Source organism: Stylophora pistillata, chromosome 9 (assembly GCF_964205215.1).
Source record: "Stylophora pistillata chromosome 9, jaStyPist1.2, whole genome shotgun sequence".
Classification (NCBI taxonomy): domain Eukaryota; kingdom Metazoa; phylum Cnidaria; class Anthozoa; order Scleractinia; family Pocilloporidae; genus Stylophora; species Stylophora pistillata.
This window is the reverse complement of record NC_142527.1, coordinates 24,158,579-24,180,200: the sequence shown is the minus strand read 5'-3', so window position 1 is coordinate 24,180,200 and position 21,622 is coordinate 24,158,579. Positions and strand designations below refer to the sequence as shown.

The 21,622-nt window shown below is 39.0% G+C and overlaps 2 protein-coding genes and 1 pseudogene across 2 annotated transcripts in view; 2 read left to right on the top strand and 1 right to left on the bottom strand.

Moving 5' to 3' along the window:
• Nucleotides 1-118, top strand: part of LOC148723954 (beta-1 adrenergic receptor-like) — a 5,293-nt gene extending 5,175 nt beyond the window's left edge. Inside the window, exon 2 of the mRNA XM_088734516.1 lies at nucleotides 1-118. This exon is cut by the window's left edge and continues 876 nt beyond it. Coding sequence (XP_088590642.1) covers nucleotides 1-118 — 118 coding nt within the window.
• A 10,792-nt stretch (nucleotides 119-10,910) lies between these two features.
• LOC111340276 (uncharacterized) lies at nucleotides 10,911-12,632 on the bottom strand (annotated as a pseudogene).
• A 7,305-nt stretch (nucleotides 12,633-19,937) lies between these two features.
• Nucleotides 19,938-21,357, top strand: LOC148723953 (histamine H2 receptor-like). Its single transcript, XM_088733689.1, has one exon. It carries the CDS (start codon nucleotides 20,212-20,214, stop codon nucleotides 21,247-21,249), a length of 1,038 nt encoding a protein of 345 aa, XP_088589815.1. The 5' UTR covers nucleotides 19,938-20,211; the 3' UTR covers nucleotides 21,250-21,357.
• The last annotated feature ends 265 nt before the right edge of the window (nucleotides 21,358-21,622 follow it).

Here is a 21,622-nt window from a genome sequence, read left to right as displayed (position 1 = left end):
AAGGACAACAACAACCGGGCTGAATCCAACTCGAAACTTAATGGTACGAAATGGTGCGAGTTCTCGAGATGTAGGGACTAAAAACCCGAGCCCCGAGGATATCTTAGAGGAAAAATGACTCTGCCATTGATTGATGAAATGGACTGCAACTCTGGTTTGTGCATTAATAACAAATTTTATGATAATAGTGTGTTATATCTAATAAAAGAATCCTCTTTGCAACAGTCCTTAGTTTGAAAGTCTCTTGATACGTACAACACCCTCCGCACATTGCCTAAATGTTATGATTTGCTTTTGCAATTACTCAGTTGCGTTATATGGAGATGTTAATAATATAATATAGAACAGGTTGTACTTTTCTCTATAAATGGCATCAGGTGATCTCAGGTTAGTCGGCGTCAACTTAGTGATCCCGGCTAGGATGATTAGGTCAAATCTATATACGTATTGCAGCTTGCTGATAGAAGCTGCTTCAGCCGGAAGAAGGCCTGAGCAGTTTTGCATCGATCTCTAAATCATTGTAGATTTCCTAAAAATACTCATTACACAATATCCGTATTTTTGATGATATTGAGTGCCTTACATTCACACATTCACACATTCACAGCGAAATGACAGTTAATTATTATTCTGTGATCAGGGAGCATTATGTGCTTATGAAAGTTCTTCTCCATTCAGTTTTAGCAGCATCCTCGGAGACCCAGGGGCAGTGAGTCGATTTCAAGTTAAGGGCAGAAGAGCCCCTGGGGACATTGTCTTACAAGACTAGTTCTAAACGGTCGCAGTCGTTCTGGCATCTGATTGGTGCCAGAAAATCTTTGTGTTTTTCTGCCCAATCAGAGGGAAGTGTCGTTTGGAGTCCTTTCGTGTGTTTTAACACGCACATATACAACAAGCTCTGTTGCTCGCTATGTTTGTCTCGGCCGTGCGACGAAGCTTTGCGCGAGGTGAAAAGTTTCAATCTCAACACACAATGTAAGAGAAATCGATCAGATTGTCCGCGAAATCTTACCGGAAATTATACTGAATACTTTCGCAGGTATCACAAGAGAACGTGTTTAAAAGTTTGCAAGGTTCGTATAAAACATAATGGTTGCAGGCATTGATATGTCGCTTTAAACGTTAGATGAGATGTAAGCTTCAATATTTTTAGATTTTTTGTACAATTTGTTGTGACTGAAACTTTTCCAATCCCGTGAAGTTATTTCGTCGCACGGGCCACGCAGGTATGTCAAGCAACTGGCGCTTACGCTTACGTAGCTTTCTATGTGCGCCAAATTCTAATCGTTGCTTTGTAGTAAAGTCTTTAAAATATGGCCAAACTTGCAGAGAACGTTAAGTACGTGGACGACCTCCAGCAAGCGCTTAAAGAGAGCTTAGCTGTGTTTCCGGTTAACTAATTAAAATCTGAACAAAAAGTAATCATCGAGAACATCGTGGAAAGGAGATATGTTTTCGGACAGTTACCGAAAGGGTTTGAAGAAAGTTAATCGTTCAACTGCTGCGTTAAGTGTTCAAATTCTTGAGCTCGATAGGCCACGGATTCTCTTCTAGTCCCTTGGTCATTGTCACTTCACTTCTTTTGTCGATTGTTGAAGACCAAGTTACTTACCTTTGATCATTGGGAATCGATGCTGCTTTCATTGGGGAAAACAAAACCAAAGACAAAGAAATATTAGATGGAAAGGGCGAGCTTGCTTTATTGTAAATGTCAGCTTAGTACAGGGTTATCTACCCACATCTAATAAACAAAAGTTTCCACGTTTAGCTCTTTTTAATTTTTCAAGCGAAGATTAGATTAGATTTTTGCCGGACGTGCACAAAAAAATGCGTAAGCACCAGTTGCTCGACATACCTGCGTGGCCCGTGCGACGAAATAGCTTCACGGGATTGGAAAAGTTTCAGTGACAGCAAATTATAAAAAAAAATCTTGAAAGATTTAGGCTTACATCTCATCTAACGTTTAAGCGACATATCAATGCTTGCAACCACTATGTTTTATACGGACCTCGCAAACTTTTAAACTCGTTCTCTTGTGATACCTTCGAAAGTATTCAGTATAATTTCCGGTAAGATTTCGCGGACAATCTGATCGATTTTGTCTTACATTGTGTGCTGAGACTGAAACTTTTCACCTCGGGCAAAGCTTCGTCGCGCGGCCCAAACAAACATAGCGAGCAACAGAGCTTGTTGAATATGTGCGTGTTAAAACACACGAAAGGACTCCAAACGACACTTCAATCTGATTGGGCAGAAAAAAACAAAGATTTTCTGGCACCAATCAGATGCCAGAATGACTGCGACCGTATGGAACTAGTCTTGTAAGACAATGTCCCCAGGGGCTCTTCTGCCCTTAACTTGAAATCGACTCACTGCCCCTGGGTCTCCGAGGATGTTTTAGCAGGTGACAAACTTCAGATCAATTTCACGCAGAGTTGTATGATAAGTATTGAGGTAACAAACTTAGGATCATGATCCTCTCTTTTTTTTTCCTCAACCCATTCCGAATTTGACTCAACAGTGGACCTGGTGTCGTTGCTTATTTTGGAGCCAAATTAGATTGTCAAAAGTTTTCTAAGAAGCTCAATCAACGTTCCATGGTGATTAGAATTGTCTGTTTAAATTGAAGAGTCTCTCGAAGAGTGAGAGCTTGAATATATATGAATACATTCTTCAAATTCTAGAGTTAAAGCTACATTATCATAGGAAAACATGCAACAACATTTTGTAGTAAACTGCAATTACATTTCAGGCGTAAAGCAGTCCTAATGCAGTTTTGATTATGTAAAAGTTTAAAGGAATTGGGTTTTTTTCGCTGGAAGGGGTCTGGGGGCCCGTTTCTCGAAAGTCCAGGTAACTTAACGGGCCCGTAAAGCTGTTCTGTTTTCATTCCAGATGGGGAATTCAAAACTTTTGAAAATGATGCAATAAAACTATCAGCTAAAGAAATAAAAGGACTATTTTGGATGCTAGAACCTGCTTTCCTATTCTTTAAATTTTGAGTGTTAAACTCGGCTTCGGGCCCGTTAAGTCACCAGGACTTTCGAGAAACGGGCCCCTGGAACGAGAATTCTACTGAACTTCACCCTAACATTATCCCATTATTGGCTGAGGTTGACCATGATATCGTCAAATCATCAAATTCGTCATTTGTCGGAGAGAATCGGACGTATGCCTCCTGAGCCAGGAATGTTTTCACTTTAATGACCAGTGTTTGTTAGATGTAAAATCTCTAACACTCGTTGTTTGTTTGGTTGATCCTTCCTTAATCTCTTTTCTCTTCAAGTTGTCACAACGGGGACTAGCTTCTATCTATCTAATGAGGAAAGCGAAGGTCACTTTTTATCAAGGTGACACTTCAGATGGCACTATTAAGCTGTCAATCTATTTGTATCATCATCGTTCCATATCAGCCAGCGAATCATGTTGGATCACGTATGACAGTAGAGAGTTTAAGCAAATCCCTACGGCTAGCGCTGCTACGGCTATCGTGGTTGACGAGGCTTGGGGAGAGTTACGTCGAGAGAGCTACGTCGCCGTAGCCCGCCAAAATTAAACTTTAAGCTACGTGAACTACAAACCAATAAGCGTCTTCGCGGTAGTTTTTGCACGTCTAAAAACTCTTAATGACCTCGTTCAAAGAGATGAAGGATTTTATTTGAGATATATCAACAAAGTTGAAATGGTTAATTGGCCACCGTAATGATTACAAAAGCTGACGTTTCGAGCGTTAGCCCTTCGTCTTTCACTCCGACGAAGGGCTAACGCTCGAAACGTCAGCTTTTGTAATCATTACGGTGGCCAATTTACCATTTCAACTTTGTTGATATATCCAAATTATTTCGTTACTCCCACCGACGCAGCCCCAAACAGTTTCTTTCGAAACTATCAGCCTTTATTCATTTGGATTTTATTTTACTTTGCTATGACAAAGGGATTCTTAACGATGAAGAACTCCTGGTTTTGTACGAACAGTATGTCTCCAAGCTTAGACCTACCGTACAGTGTATATCCACTTTTCGATCTGGATGAGATGAAAGATGATGAATGCCTATCAGAAGTTCGAGTGAAGAAGAGAGATATACCTGCACTTGCACAAGCGCTTCAAATCCCAGACTGGAATACCTGTGATCAGCGGAGCAAGGAGATATTGTCTAATAGGCCCACTTCACTTCCCTATCACGAGAGGAGTGGCTTTTGAAGTAACGTAAAGATGCAGTACACAGATTATACCATCCTTTTTTTATTTCTTCTTCGCTCTTTGGCTTATTTTGGAGTAGACTTTCGTTGAGACTTGTTTGGGGTACTAGTCACCGAGACAAGTCGTAGCCACCTTAATATGAATATAATCTGGTTTTATCCGCTGAGCTGATAATGTAAATCAGTCACTGTAGAGAGTTCCTAAGCTGACGTTTCGAGCGGTAGACCTTCGTAAGATTCATCCCAGTCGCCTTAACGAAGAGGTAACGCTCGAAATGTTAGCTTAAAAACTCTTCACAGGGGATGATTTATATTTTTAACTTAGTTGATAAACCAAGTTATCTTGTTACATTCCCCCACCGACGGAGCACCTCAGTTTCGTTAAAAATTTACACCTTTTATTCATTCTACTTCAATATTACCTAGTGCGCCCCGACCTTATAAATTCTTTTTTTTCCTTTCACCAAAATCTCGTTGCCTCCGCCGTCTTTCTTTGTATAATTTCACTTTTGTCTGGGATAGAGACTTAAGCTCTTTATTCTAGCTCTCTCAATTTTGAAGATTCACTCCATCTAACCTTTGCCGTAGAACAGCGTTCTTTATTCATCCTCCGTAATGACGAGCATTTCACGGGAGCAAAATTACACGCTATGAATGACTTGTCTGATATGATAGAAAAGAGTTATTTTGATCATATTTCATTTACATTTACTAAGAAACAGAGTTATGTAAAATAAGCTTAGAAACTATCGCTTCCGCTTGATCATCAATTGTTTATGAGGGGCGCCAGGTTTGAGATTAAACGACAGTACTCTTCGCTTGAATTGTCCTCAGAGATTTATCTCATAAGTCGCTAAGTTACCACGAGTACCATTCTTTCGTTCAATCTGATTTCGCTCTGGTTGTTTTCTAAGGTCTGGTGCATTCTGTTTCGACTTGTGAAGACAAGGAAGCCAATGGAAGGTGCGGCGAAAGGTTCGGCCCGCGAAATTCGCCATTTCTGAAGTAGTAAATCAACGGGTTGATCGCCGATGAAGTAAAAGTAATTGCCTCAACCAAAGGCCTTATTTTATTACACTTCCATTTTTCTTTCATATTACAAGATTTAAACAACAGTACAACTAAAAGTGACATCCATGTGATGATGCAAGCATCTAAAACAAAACCGACTGTTTCGATGGCTTTTAAATTTTGCATAGCACGAACTCCACTGTTGTCGCCGGAGTCAATAGGTTTTTTACCTGCTAAAATGCTTCTGAATTGTTTTCTTGCTAATTTGAAGATGAATGTATAGCAAAAGAAGACCACTAATAACGGAACCACTGACGCTGTGCATACAAAGGGCATAAAAAGTTCTCTTCGATACTTTCCAGGTTGAAAGAACACTATTGAGGAAGGAAGACTCAATGAGATAAACCATACTAAAATAATGACTGCAAAGCATCTCCTCTTGGTTAAATCGTCTTGATACCGAAAAGGGAACCGAATCGCAATAAAACGGTCGATTGAAACGCAGCAGACGTTGAAAGCAGTGGCGGTGGTTGTGTGAATCCACAACACTAATCTAATATCAAACAAAATAAAAAGAGACTCTTGGCTGAAACCAACATCTGATGACAATCCAAAACGGATTCATGACGAACCCAACCACAACGTCCGCCACAGATAATGAGGCTAAAAACCAGTTGGAAATTGTTCGTAAAGACTCGTTTTTATAGAGCAGCCACAACACGACTGCATTTCCAGTTACAGCAGCTAAGCCAGATAAAGAAAACCACAGTGGTAGAACGATGGAGGCTGCACTGCTGAGATTTTCATTCGGGTGGCTATCATTCATGGTAAGATGATGTAAAGTAACAGCAGAAGTTGAGGAGAAGTTTGAAAATCGTCTTAAAAGTGCAATTACGTGTCCTTTTAAGGGAACAGGTGTTACTGAATATGAAGAGATGTTTCTGCTCCTTTGTTTGCAGAGAATTATTCTGACTGAATTCTCCTTATCCACCATGCAAATTATTGAGAGGAACGCCTAATGTACGTGCGAGCTTTATGAAAAAAGATTGGCGTTAAATGCAAAATGGCCCTATTATCTTTTTCAAAAAAGCTTTGAAGATTTCAGGCTTTGCTAACTATTCGCAAAAGTTTAAAAAAAGCACTAAGAAAAGTTTCCCCCCGAAAGGCAGTTGCTTTTGTGACAAGAAATTTACAAGAAAACACAAAACATGAAAAAAAACATTAACGATTCTAGATCAGTGCAGAGGGGCCCTGACTTGAATCTAACTACCCAAATGTTAATTTGATCCTGGATACAAAAGTTAAAAATAATTACGTCGAGTTTCGAATTCAAAATCAATCTTAAGATAGTCTGTAATTTAATGCGTGTTACACGTAATGCGCAAGTGAAGCGTACTCGAGCGGGGAGGTCCGCGGCATTTTAAACACTTTAAAAATAGAAATAATTACGTTTTCAAGCCAAAATGAACGTAACGGGTCACTTACCGACCAATTAAGTGGAATGAAAATTTCACTGTCCATGCCCATTAGGCCTCTCAAAGAACACATTAGAATGGCTTGGGAAATTGTTCGTCTTAAAACGAGGAAGAAATATTTATATCATAAGGGAGATGTTATTATGTTAATTTTCTGGTCCACCGAGCATTGATAATCCAATTAGCACGATTTTCGGTATGAGCTCTGACGAGGAAAAAGATGGAAAAGAGAGGTAGTAAGGAAAGACGTATACCGCAAACGGTGAACACAAAATCGACTTCCAATCCTGCCATCTTTTTAATTTTCTTGTGCACTGAGACGTCAGTAACCAATTGCATAGGCTATAAAAGAAGTGTTTCTACCATTAGCCGTCGTGCGCCAAACTCACCAAAAGAGTGTTATAGCATGATGTCATGACAGCCATGTTGGCAAATTAAATAAAATGAATTGGTGACAGTTTCCGTGTACAACGTCAGTCTTGCGGGATTAGAACTCTCTCTTCTTTTAAAAACTCTGCTCGCTCTAACATATTTGCATAGTTCCTGCTTACCAGATGAGTGCTATATGAAATATTTGCTAGCAAATAGGATTTTTATGCTTCCTATCACTTCCTTCTTCTTATTGTTGTATCATTATTGCGAAAAGGCAGAACTATCTTTTTTGTTAGGTAATAGTAGCATACACGTGCCAAGTGGCCAGCGGTATCCCATATTCACCACAAGTACGCGCGATTCTGAGTGGATCAGGCACATTTGCCTCAAACTCGTGGACGAGCAAGCCAAAGTTTCAAAAAATTTGTAACATTCTTAACAATTTTATGTTTTGGAAAATGTCATTTTGATTGAACTTATTTCCTTGATAAACTGGCTTTGGGTTTTACCCATATTTTACCCTTTGTTACAGGTACATTCCCTTTGCCTTGGAAAATGGCTGGAGTCATACCTATTCCAAAGGAAGGTGATCATGAAAGACCTAACAACAATAGACCTGTTTCACTACTGGCTACCTTCTCTAAAGGGTGCGAAAATGTGGCTTTGAACCACCTTATGGCTTTTTTAGAATCAAAACAAAGTCTTTTCTAACCGCCTCCCGGTTAGCTCAATGGATAGAGCGCTGGACTGTTGTGCGAGAGGTCGAGGGTTCGAGTCCCGGCCGGAACAACACTCAGGCTCTTAAAATAATTGAGAAGAATTTGCTACCTTTCTATAACATCAAGAAATGGTTAGATATTCTAGCCTTCTCGGATAGGGACGAATAAATGGAGGTCCCGTCTCCTGAAGGGTTAGGGGCAGGAGACGCTAATTTCCCACGCACGAGATTGCTGTGTGATGGATGTCCTCCCCCGGAGGTGGGATGGGTGGGTTTACTGGGCCCGCAATAATTGGCGCAAGCTGTTGCGGTGTCCCTACCGGTCGGCGAAACCGAGCAAAGCTGAAATAAACGATTTCCTTCAACAGAAATATCTCTTATAGAAACAACTGACATCATTCTGGAAGCAATGGATAGGCAAAAAGTTACTGCGGTAGTCCTTTTGGATATGAGCAAGGCTTTCGGTAGTCTTAATCATTACATCTTTTTTTTAAAGCTGCAAGATATCGGTCTGTCCCCTGCAGCTCTTAACTGGTTTTCTAACTATTTGTTCAATAGATTTCAAGCTATCCGCATCAATTCTGTACTTTCAGACAAACTACCAATTCAAAGTGGAGTACCGCACGGGAGCATCCTTGAGCCCATCCTGTTCAATATTTATGCCAACGACCCACCCTCCGTTCCTCACTGAGTGCTGCAAATCCAAGACATATGTTGATGACAGTAAACTTTACATAACTTTCCCCCTTCAACAGCGCGAAAATGTTGTGGAAGACATGAACAAAGACCTCACCAAGATCAGGAACTGGAGCTTTGATAATCGCCTCCTCCTTAATGCAACAAAAACTAAACTAATGCTGTTTGGTAGTCGCCGAATGATTGCCAAGATCCCAAACTTCAACCTGTCCTTGCTTGGTAAAGATCTGGTCCCTACCCGTTGTGCTAGGGACCTAGGTGTGATATTTGATGATCACCTTACTTTCAGTGATCATACTGTTAAGACCGTTTCATACTGTATGTCAAGCCTGACCCAAATAAATCGCGCCAAACATGCTTTCGACAAAGACTTATTTGTAACCATAATTAAGAGTTTAGTTTTTAGTAAAATGTACTATTGTTCAAGCGTATGGTCAAACACTATTGTTACTAATATCAACAAGTTACAGGCTATTCAGAACTTTTCTGCCCGTATGGTGACAAGATCAAGAAAATTTGACCATATTACACCAATCCTTAAACAGCTTCATTGGATGCCAGTTAAAGACTATCTATTTTATCGTGATGCCATGATGATATTTAAGTGCATGAACAGTGTGACACCGAGCAACCTTAGTTGCTAAGAGAGGCACGATTAGTGGCCGCTCGACTCGCAATGCATATACACTGGACATACCGCGCTACAAAACTGCTACGGGCCAGCGAAGTTTTTTATACCGCGCAGTGATCATTTGGAAAAACTTACCCAGTGATATAAAATTGACCTCCTCGACGAAAATTTATAAACATAAGCTGATAAATCATCTTCTGATCAGTCAATTTTGATTTTTAACATTTTATATATATAAATACATCTGATCCGTATACTTTTATCTCCCCTTATTGTAGTTATTTCAATTATAATTATTGTAATTATTGTAAGAATTGCTGGTTTTTACCTGAAGTAAGAGCCCTTTCCAAATATGGGCATCCGCCATACAGTTTTCTTTCCGTGCAACAGCAAACAAATGGAAGTGACTGTCGCGTTTTTGCCATTGCCTTTACCACATGCCTTGCTTTAGGAATAAATCCAACCCATGTGACATTTGACATTCAAGGAATGCGTTCACATTTAATTGCGTGTTTTAAGACAGAAAAAATGAGCATGTTTCCATGTTTTTGAGTCTTACCAATTCTGTTTAATTAAGGAGGAGTGAGATATTTTTCTTTGGCATAACAATAAAACTCTTAGTTTTTATAAGTTTCCCAAATTAACATTGTGTGGCTCCAGAAAATGTCCATACTCACCCTATGAAAGGTCAATGGAAATTCAAAGGGGGAGGGTTTTACAAAATCCAAAATTTATAAGTCAAAGTATGAAACTTAATTGGGAATTTCAGGGAGGTAGAGAGGGTTAAAAATGGTAAAACCTTCTATGTTGGAGGTATGGATATTTTCTGTAACCACATGCACATTTTACTTCAGGGCTAATGTAAGTGAACATCGCATAATTTCTAGGAATTACTACTCAACAAGGGGTTAAATGGGTCTCACCAGGTGAAAAGTTCAGGTCAACAATATTTGTTTATAAAATGAATATATGAAGTCCATATATTTTGAACTGCGGTATTAAATACGTATGATGCACGATCCTTCGCAGTAGATAGCGCTATTTAGGCAATAGCGAAAATCAGACCTTAAAAAAAAAAAAAAAAAATCAGGCCTCTACGGGATTCGAACCACTGACCTCTGCGATACTAGTGCAGCGCTCTACCAATTGAGCTAACAAGCCAACTGGGAGCAGGCCGTTAAGTATGTTAAGTATGTTAAGTATATGGACTTCATATATTCCTTTTATCTAATTTATTATCACGGGTTTATTACGAATCAACTTAACGGCTTGCTACCAGTTGGCTTGTTAGCTCAATTGGTAGAGCGCTGCACTAGTATCGCAGAGGTCAGTGGCTCGAATCCCGTACAGGCCTGATTTTTTTCAGGTCTGATTTTCGCTATTGCCTGAATAGCGCTATCTACTGCGAAGGATCGTGCATCATAAGTAATATTTGTTTATTTTGGTAATTTTTTCAAAATACCAAATGTTCCAAACAAGGGTCTCTTCATTTCAGTCTAGCAGTTTTAGTTGAGCCATTGATGGGCTCCTGACTGCAAAGATTAGTTAAAAGTAAAAAGACAATACATATTTACTGATTATTCCCTTTGTTAATATCAACTGTCTGTTTTATTGTGATGTGCATGTAACAATGAATTATCATGTTGCAGGGTTTGGAAAAACTTGAATACAGCCTTCCCTGCAAACAAGCAGCTCTCAAATTTCAAAAACTTTATCATTTAATGAGCTATAAATACCCTTTTCTTGTTGAAGAATGATATGCTAAGTATAGAAAACAGGTGTTTCAAAGAGTTTGCGACTGAAATGATTAATCAAAAGGAATTATTGGAGGGCATAAATTAACAAGGGCAGAACAAACCCTTACAATTTGGTCTATCATGGGGATCTTAGTATCTGGAGTTCCTCTACAGTTGGAAGAGAGAATTTCTGTAGGCAGTGTTCCTTCTAGAATGGTGGACTTTCGCTTCAACAAACCAATAACTCTCTCCACATGGATTCTCACATTTGCTATGCCCCTTGTTCGCTCCACATCTACAGGATCTAACTGTGACTTTCCCTTAGTAAATGCTGGGATTACTAACTTGGCTTGTTTCAACCCAACGCTATCACAAATAGTAAATCCCCGATCAGCCATAACCATGTCACCAGGAAGTAGGTTTTCTAAAAACCCACAATTCTCAGTCAAGTACTTGTCAGAGGTGCGGCCACCCCAAGCCTCAGACACAAAACAGACAGTTCCTTGTGGAGTAATTCCAATAAGAATTTTGACTGTTATGGTGCTTATAATTAGAAAAAGTCTCTACCCTGGCAAGTAAGTTTGTTGGCCTATCAATAAACACCTCAAAGCAGTCAATTATTACTGTGACCTGCTTACCAAAGGCATACTGAAAGGACATAGGCATTGTCCCCCATAGTCTTTCCCTGTGTGGCCAAAAAACCAGGGGAGACAGTCGGGCATCCATCACCATCATCCACGATGAAAAGATCCTTGAAACTGTGGATATTGAAACCACAAACCGGTAAGCTAGGTCTTGAAAGGGAACGTTTAGCCGCAGCTTGATGAGCACTATGATAAATTCCTGAAATCTGTTCAGGGATTGTGTGCGGCGGGTAATGTACTTGGCAACATGCTCAAACGCCACCATGAGTATTTCCCAAGAAGGCAGTCCGGTGTAAAATCGAACTTTTTCGTCTGTATCAAAAAACTCTTTATGTGGTGCCTTGTACCCACTTTGCCTAGCATTCAGAAGGTAGTCAAATTTTTCGGTTTGCGTTTCGGCGTCCAGTTTTGTCACTGCTGATACGCAAGAAGCGGTGCTCGTTTCACTCCGTTCTTCTGTTTGTGTTTCGACATTCACTGTTATCGCAGTTGACACGAGGGAAGCAGTGTCTGTTACACTTTGTTCGCCACTCGCACAAGACTCATCTAGCATCATTGCTTCGCTCTTTTCTTCGCTCTCTGAAGTTGACGTGCTTGGTGGAGCGGTAAAGTCTATGTCAATTATACGCTCTTCGCTTCCATCGATACATTTTCTCTTCTTGGCTGCCTCTTGTTCTTGCCGCTCGATCGCACTCTTCCTTCGGGCCTTCGCTCGCTCACTCCTCTGAGCAGCGGCGTCCGCATCTTTTTTCTTGTACTCTTTCTTGGTTAAATGACGTGTTGGAATCCAATCTTCATTGAACCTGTCCCAGTTTGCTGCAGACCTGCCAGAAACGAAGTGACGACTACAAACACGCTCGTTCTGCAAAACATTCTTTGTTTTCAGGTCAGCACGACCTATCGCGGAAATCCAAAGATATCTCCTCTCTCGGGTTAACTCTTCGAACTCTTCGCCTTGATTAGTGATAATAGCAGGTACAGAATAAAAACGAATGCTATCTCGACCACTTTTGCTTCCACAATTGCCAAAGATACAAAGAACCATGACGCTTTCTCGCATTCACTCTCTCTCATGCTACTTTTTGTTTACACCTGAGGGAAACAATCATGGCGGATAGCAACGGTTGTCAAGTTAGGGGTCACGTGGGTGAAAACCAAGAATTGTAATTATTAAGATAGCTTTTAAGAAGGAATGTTACCAACGGTCAAACATTTGGGGGCAGCAGCCAAAAAATCGATTCGGCTCATACCCTCAAGTTGGGTAGGCCCTATAGTGAAACAAAGCACTGCATACTTCGTTTGGCGAAATATCGATTTATTTTCGAGAAAATCGATAACAACTGAATTTCGCTAAAATGCCGCTTTTGAAGCTCAAAAACTCAGACGAATCTTGGAGTGTCACGCCACGAACTGACAACACTTAGACCGATAAAAAGTACCAAATCTTGAAAAACAACATCAGTACATATGTTGACAGCAGTTTGAGCAATTTTGGATTGTTTATTTACACAATCTAGTTAAATTTATCCGACCTTCGTCTTACAAGATTAAAAATAGGTCAGAAGTAACCCGTTATTTAACTATGGGGTAAATAAAATAATGGACTGAAAATCTGGCTTTTGGAAGGCGAAGTGTTTTTCTTTTCGATCTCCAAAGGATTTCTTGAGGTAATGATTATGTGCGATTTAATCAAATTTTAAAGTTGGATAAAATGAGCTGATTTGACGTTACCATCAGTTATTCGAAAATGTACACATTCACACGCAAACTCAATTGTTTTGCATTTTACATCCAGTCTATAGCTTAACATAATATCATCCTGCTGTCAAATATATATCACAAAAGAGGATTGCAGTCCTAAAATTGTTACATTGCTCCCTCAATAGAGGTATAACTTGGCAGGATAGTCAACACCTCCTGATAATGATTGTTTACAAAGCGTATCACGGGGTTTCTCTATTTCCATTTCGTTGAAATACTTCTGTTCTGTTCAGACAACTAAAATGTTTTGTTCCGACTACTAAAATATTTTGTTCAGACTACTAAAATAACTTCAAGCGAAAAGCACATGTTTTTATATATCATAATAGTAACGCAACAAAAAATGTCCTCAGTAGGGCGATTCCATCATAAGTCCAGTCTCACTGGGGAGCGTGAGATCCTCCCACTACGGGTCCGGACCCAAACATCTTCACAACCGAACCGTGAACCAAATGTAAGCGGAATGTAACTAGTTCAGAAACATGTTTCACGTGTGCGCAATAACGCTAATTAATTCAAAATTAGGTCTACTGAAATAAAACGCAAAAATAAAACATTGGACTGAGAAGTACGTGGCTACAGGAACTAAGGTTGAGTGTTACATATACGAAACAGGAGAAAACAATTATCTAACTCCAATCATGATCCAATGTATCATAATTTAATGTTTCATGGTACTTGGATGGATGAAGCCTATTTTAGGACAAGAAAGAGCGAAAGATCTGCAAAGGGCATAGCCCATCATGTATCATTGCAGATGTGCAACAGAGATAAGTGTACTGTTTGAGTATTTTTTTACTTAAAAGAAGTTTTCTAATTGTCAAACCTGGAAAACCACGACTTTCACTGAAATGTTTGTACTAGCCAACGTTCAACAGCTTTACATCTGTACTGTTTCTTCCCCAGAGGCTACTGTGCCTTGTTAAGTTACTCGTGCCAGTAGTAAGACTACGACGCAGGTAGCACACGTTCACATTATTCCCACTCATCTTTTCCCGGCAGTGGTCCCAAAAAAAAACTCACGCCTGGAAATGAAACCATTTCTGCGTATCTCATAACTCAAGAAACGCTTCGAGTAATCATTGCACCAGCTGATACAGCAGGCTCGAGTGCGAGTCGGTATACCTACATCAGTCAAATACGGTACTTGCATTTACGAAACAGTGGCTTTGGAAAATTAACTCAACTAGTTAGTTATTTAGTATTCTTTCCCAAGAAGGTAGCCAAGTAAGCAGTGATCTATCCCCCTCAAATATGATCGTGTCCAAAGCCATCAATGCATTATATGGCGAAATATTACAGAGCGTAGCTGATGCGTAATGACAAATTTAACATAAGCCTGTTATCTGGTCAGACCAGAATGTTCACGCCCTTTGGAAAAAGACTGACATCTAGATTTAACAAGAAAAAAGAAAGTAAACAAACCCATGTTTTGCCTATCTCCTTAATATTTCTTTCCAAGATGATAAATTTAAGAAGTGAATGACTACTTCTTATAGGATAGGATAGGATAGGATAACTTTATTTATACACGGTTTTTCCATCAGTTGATTTAGTTAATTCTATACTAGAAACCTATCTATCTAACTACAATAATAATTTGATAATAACAATTCAAATAAAAGAAATAAACAAATAAAAAATTCTGCTTTTCATGGAGGCTGTGTCTAAAATTTACTTAGAATTAAGAACTTACTTTAAACTGTGGCGACTTAATTTAGATTTGAAATCAGTCAGCGAAGACGCTTGTCTTAGGTCTACAGGTAAGTTGTTCCACAATTGAGGTCCGCTGTACAAAAAACTTCTCTTGAGATAGTCAGGTCGAGGTTCTGGAAGAATTAATTTGTTTCCGGTATTCCTTAAACGATAAGCACTTACACTGTCACGATATACAAATCTTAATCTCAGATAATCAGGTGTCATACCATGTAATGTTTTGTGGTTGAATAAGGCTATTATAAACTTTAATCAAAACATTAAATGGAGTGAGATACCGAATTCGTTTAATCGTACCAATGGCACAAGCTATCTTCTTAAAGATGTTTTCAATGACACTCTCGATTTATATTTAGATCGACATAAACTCCAAGGGATTTAGCGGAGGTTACTTGTTCGATTGCGTTTTCCTTTATAATAAGAGAGGGACTTTCCGTAAATTGTGATAACTTCTGCCTTGATGCAATAAGCATGAACTCAGTTTTTGTCATATTCAAGGTAAGTTTGTTAGCACAGAGCCATTCGTACACATTGCTAAGGTCGTGATTAAGGCAATAATTTATATGCTCAAGGTCAGTACTGGCAAGCGTCAGTCTGGTATCATCTGCATACAATCTAGGTTCCGAATATGTCAAACAATGTGGTAAGTCATTAATATATATCAAAAATAAAAGAGGTCCCAAACTTGTTCCCTGGGGAACACCACATCTCAGACATTTCGGAGTTGACTTACAAGAGTTTAAATGACAAATCTGTGTTCGGTTATCTAAATAAGAAGCAAACCATTGATGACTGGTCCAAAAAATTCCATAGTATTGCAGTTTTCGTAACAAAATATCGTGATCTACTGTATCAAATGCCTTTTTGAGGTCTAAGAAGACTACAGTATGAACAAGACCACGGTCTATATCCACTGCCCAGCTATCTGTAGCTTCGATAAGTGCTGCGAGCGTAGAATGCAAAGACCGAAAACAAGATTGATGGCACGAGAGAAAGTTGTTTTTAGTTAAATAATGATAAAGCTGATCGTAGATTATCCGTTCAAAGACTTTGGCCACAACTGGAATTACTGATATTGGTCGATAATTCGTTGGATTGGAGCGCTTCCCGGAATTTTTGTACAATGGGGTGACTGGCAGATTTCCACTCATCGGGAAAGTTGCCAGTCATTAGGGATTGATTAAATATATGAGTAAGAGATTCTGCTAGTACATCAGGACATTCCCTTAGAACTTTCGCAGAAATATTATCCAATCCAGTCTCAATCCAGTCGCTTTTGACTTGCAGAGCCTCGATAGTAGTGCAACAACATGTGTTGGTGTTGTTTTTTCAAAAACAAAATTTTTATCAGTTTCAGTAAGAAATTCTTCGAAGGATTTATCAACTTCTGTCACGTCTCTACTAAGGCTTGGTCCAATTTCCGTAAAAAATGAGTTTAGCATTTCTGCTACATCTGTTTGGTTTCCACATTTACTCCATTATGTTCCCTCTCATTAATAACAGTTTTATTGGACTTTCGCGAGGTCAGTTCATTGATTGTTTTCCATGTTTTCCTTTGATCCCCACAACAATTCTTGAAGGCATTTTCATAATACGCAATTTTTGCGCTATTAACTTCCTAGTTCACTTGATTTTTAACCATTCGAAATTGGTTCCAAATAGGTGGTCCAAATAAGTGGTCCAAATAAGAAGTCCAAAGCCAATCAATGCTTTATATGGCGATATATTATTGAGCATTGTTTGATACATCAAAAGGAACTCGGCGCCTCGAACTCAGAGCCTCTCGTCTACCCCAAACCAAGCTTTGCACTAGGCGAGGGACAAATTGTCATGGTATGTATGTTAACAGGAGGAGAGAATATGGTTGCTTGGCTAAGAATTAGGTCAACTTCGTCTTTTGGCCCGAAAAATCGAGACAAGTGGAATGGCTCTCAATCCACCTTGAACAAGCAAGAAGAGGTTTAATTACTGTTTCCCGTTTTCTGGATCGTTTGTCGGAGTCACAGTGCACTCTTACTGTAGTTTTGAACGAGCATCAGATATCCTTACAGGAGGAACGACACAAAATCTTCTTGCAGAGTTCAAATCTTTTCTCTGCAATTTATTTTATTAGTAAACGAAAATGCCAGTTTCAAGGTAACTTCTGTAATTAATCAAACAGTCTATAGCGATTAAAATAGTAAGGAAGAGAAAAAAAATACGATTCAATCTTTCAGCGTCTTAAAAAATACTTATAAGTCATTTAAAATCCTGATCTCTATTCAAGGCAATTGTCATCTCGACCGGTTCCTTCTCACACATAGCCCCAAGTGTTTATAGATACTCAGTGTGGTATCAGCGATTAACGATGAAAACACCCCTCTGAATTTCATGAAATAGGTTTGACTATAACTCATTTTGAAAACAACATACCGTCAACCGAAGAAAATTAAGTAAGAGTGCAGGGAAGTTTAAATCTTCAACAGTAAAATAGAGTTTTATTGTAGCAGGCAGTGGTTTTAATCACCGAACTAGGTTTGCCTTTCGTTCTTTTTGTCCTAAAATGAGCTCTATCAAACGAAACAATAATTCACTAAATAAAAATTTATATTAACTAAATAAGGAACGGAGTTAAATAATTGTTTACTCCTGTTTCCTATATGTAACACTCGACCATAGTTTCTGTAGCCACGTGCTTCACAGTCCAATGTTGTATTTTTGCGGAGTTGTCGACAGGGGACCTCATTTTGAATTAATTAGCGTTATTCCGTACACGAGTAACATGTTTCTGAACAAGCAACATTAATTCCGCGAACGTTTGGTTCGCGGTTTGGTTGAATACTATATTTAAACAAAGATCTCTTACGTGAAGTAATTACAGCCTCCTTTTCAACGAAATGGAAATGGAGAAACCCCGTGATACGCTTTGTAAACACTCATTATCAAGAGGTGTTGACTATCTTGTCAAGTTATATCGCTATTATGGGAGCGATGCAACAATTTCAGGACTGCAATAACCTTTTGTGATACAGCAATAAGAACGGTAAGATTATATTATGATAAATTAGCTGTAGACTGGATGTAAAATGCAAAACAATTGAGTTTGCGTGTGAATGTGTACATTTTGGAATAACTGACGGCACCGTCAAATCAGCTCATTTTATCCAACTTTAACGTTGATTAAATCGCACAGAATCATTACCCCAAAATATCCTTTGGAGATCGAAAAGAACCACACTTCGCCTTCCAAAAGCCAGATTTTCAGTCGATTATTTTATTTACCACATAGTTAAATAACGGGTTACTTTTGACCTATTTTTAACCTTGTTAGAAGAGGGTCGGATAAATTTAATTAGATTGTGTAAATAAATGATCAAGAAATGCTCAAATTGCCGTCAACACATGTATTGATGTTGTTTTTTAAGATTTGGTACTTTTTATCGGTCCAAGTGTATTTAATTCGTGGCGCGACGCTCCGAGATTCGTCTGAAATTTTGAGCTTCAAAAGCGGCATTTTGGCGAAATTCAGTTGTTATCGATTTTCTCGAAAATAAATCGATATTCAGCCAAACAAAGTATATTGTGCTTGTTTCACCATAAGGCCTACCTAACTTGAGAATATGAGCCGAATCGATTTTTCGGCTGTTGCCACAATATTTTGAAAATGTTAGATTTTTGGCCACATTTGCTCTCAAGCTTCGAAAGGCCCCTCAGGGGAGAGTTTAATAAATTATTGTATTGTATAGTCCTTTACGTTCAATCTTGGCTTGTTATCTGGTTATCTATCCAGCCCAGCAAACAGAGCTCAGGCAAAACAGTTATATCGCCTTTAAACCTTCCAAGGAAGTTATAGGCAGAGCATAAATGAAATATTTGCCAGCAAATAGGATTTTTATGCTCCCTATAACTTCCTTTTTATTATTGTTGTATCATTATTGCGAAAAGGCAGAACTATTTTCCTTGTTATGTAATAGTAGCATTCACGTGTCAAGTGGCCAGCGGTATCCCATATTCACCACACGTACGCGCGATTCTGATTGGATCAGGCACATTTGCCTCAAACTCGTGGACAAGCCAGCTGAAGCTTTCCCCTCCCAATCCTGCCCAGTTGCCATGTTGCCTGCGTTTGTGGTTGCCCTCACCTTTACTGGGCCAAAGTTTCAACAAATTTGTAACATTCTTAACAATTTTATGTTTTGGAAAATTGTCATTTTGATTGAACTTATTTCTTTAATAAACTGGCTTTGGGTTTCACCCATAGTCCTTTACGTTCAATCTTGGCTTGTTATCTGGCTATCTATCCAGCCCAGCAAACAGAACTCAGGCAAAGCAGTTATATCGGCCTTTAATCCTTCTCAGGAAGTTATAGGGAGAGCATAAATTTTTTTGTTCTATTAAATGCGGTAGTTAACAAGAATATCCAGCCCTAAGAAAAGCTGTAATAGCACATGTCTAAAATTACAACGGTACGATACTTTTTTACGTTCGTTTGATATCGCCGAGTCATTGGTCTAGTCGTATTTCATAAAAAAAAAAAAAAAAACCAAATGTCTTTTCCGACTTCCGAAAGTGCTTGTCATTAAATCTTCCGGAGACTAAGAGCTGAGTTTGTTATGACCCAGAAGGATAATTACTTTTGAAAACAAATAATGACAGATTAAAATCACGCTTCATTTTGGCAGTCATCCATTATTCTAGACACATATACGTTTTCTGTTGTTAGATGATCAGACTACAACATTTAGCATCAAATTCGCCCGCTAACTCGGTGTGAATCAATGCTGTCACTTTTGTGATTAGAACGAAACTCCATTTAACTGTTTACCAGGAGTTGTTAGTGTTATGAGGATTCCAATTGAGAGTTTCCTAACAGACATCCTGTTTCTAGTTAAAAAACACCTGCATGTCAAGGGAAACTTTTCTGTTAATTTTGGTTCTAAATTTTCCACAAAATCACTTGAATTGTAGCGATGACTCTTTCATCGATAATGAGAGACAGAGAAGGATTAAGAATTGCCAAAGATTGGAAACATTTCCTAGAAATAGATGTTTTCGTCGTCTTTTTTTATCTCTGTCACCGTTTCGGAAACTTTTAAAGATCAATGGGACGCGCCTGTAAATAAGAAAGGATATTGGATGACAGGGATATGATAATTCATCCAAACACTTAAGTTTCAGAAAGATCTGTTTGGTTTGCAGAGAGGAAAGGAAAATTTCAAGCATTTCTCAAGCTTAATTTCTCTCTTCTGCTGTCGCTTTCCACCATCTAACCATGAATGATAGCGACCCAAACGTTCAGCTTAGCAGTGCAGCGTCCATCGTTCTATCACTGTGGCTCTCCTTGTCTGGTATTGCAGCCGTAGCTGGAAATGCAGTTGCGTTGTGGCTATTCTACAAAAATGAGTCTCTACGAACAATTTCCAACCGTTTCTTGGCCTCTTTATCCGTAGCTGACCTTTTCGTTGGGTTGGTGATAGTCCCTGCTTGGGTCATTTTCACATGGTGGTTAACATTTCACAGCGTTTTTAACTTCTTTTTAGAATTTTTGTGGATTCACACAACCGTCACCACTACTTTCAACAGATGCTGTGTTTCAATCGACCGATTTATCGCTATTCGGTTTCCTTTTCATTATCAAGACATTGTAACCAAGAAAAGATGCTACACGGTGATAATTTTGGTGTGGTTATTTTCACTGGGTCTTCCTTTCTCGATGTTGTCAGTACATGGCGAGCAAAGCATTAATGTCTCAGTGCTGTGGATTTCTGTGGCATCTATAACATTTGCTGTTCCAGTACTTGTAGTCTCGTGTTCCTATATTTTTATTTTCAAATCGGCAAAAAAACAATTTCAAAGAATATCAGCAGGAGAAAATTCCACAATATCCAACGGCAATTCCAGAGTTTCTACAACTCAAAATTTTAAAGCTATAAAAACAGTCGGTTTTGTTTTAGGTGCTTGTATTATCGCATGGATGCCTAGTTTTGTTGTTCTGTTTGTTGATTGCTATTATACCGTGATAAATGACTGGGATAAAGTTAATAGATTATATTTTATTGTGTGGCCTTGGGTTGAGGCAATCGCTTTTACCTCATCAGCAATCAATCCATTTATATATTACTTTCGAAATAAAGAGTTCCGCCAAGCCTTTCGCCGTAGCTTTCGCTGGTTACCCAGTGAACACAGGAAGGAGAGCACAAGAACAACCGGGCTGAATTCAACTCGAAGCTCAATGGTACGAAATGGTGTGAGTTCTGGAGATGTAGGGAATAAACATCTGAGCCCCGAGGACATCTTAGGGGAAAAATGACTCTGCCATTGATTGATGAAATGGACTGCAACTTTGGTTTGTGCTTTAATAACAAATTTTATAATAATAGTGTGTTATATCTAATAAAAAAATCGTCTTTGCAACAATCCTTAGTTCGAAAGTCTCTTGATATGTACTACACCCTCCACACATTGCCTAAATTCTATGATTTGCTTTTGGAATTACTCAGTTGCCTTATATGGAGATGTTAATAAAATGATGTAGAGCAGGTTGTACTCTTCTCTATAAATGGCATCAGTTGATGTGGTGATGTCAGGTTATTTGGTGTCAACTTAGTGATCCCGGCTGGGATGATCAGGTCAAATCTATTATTGCAGCTTGCTGATAGAAGCTGCTTCAGCCGGAAGAAGGC

What these genes read in the sequence shown, in the direction of transcription:
- LOC148723953 (XM_088733689.1), top strand. Translation starts at nt 20,212, where the DNA reads ATGAATGATAGCGACCCAAACGTTCAGCTTAGCAGTGCAGCGTCCATC.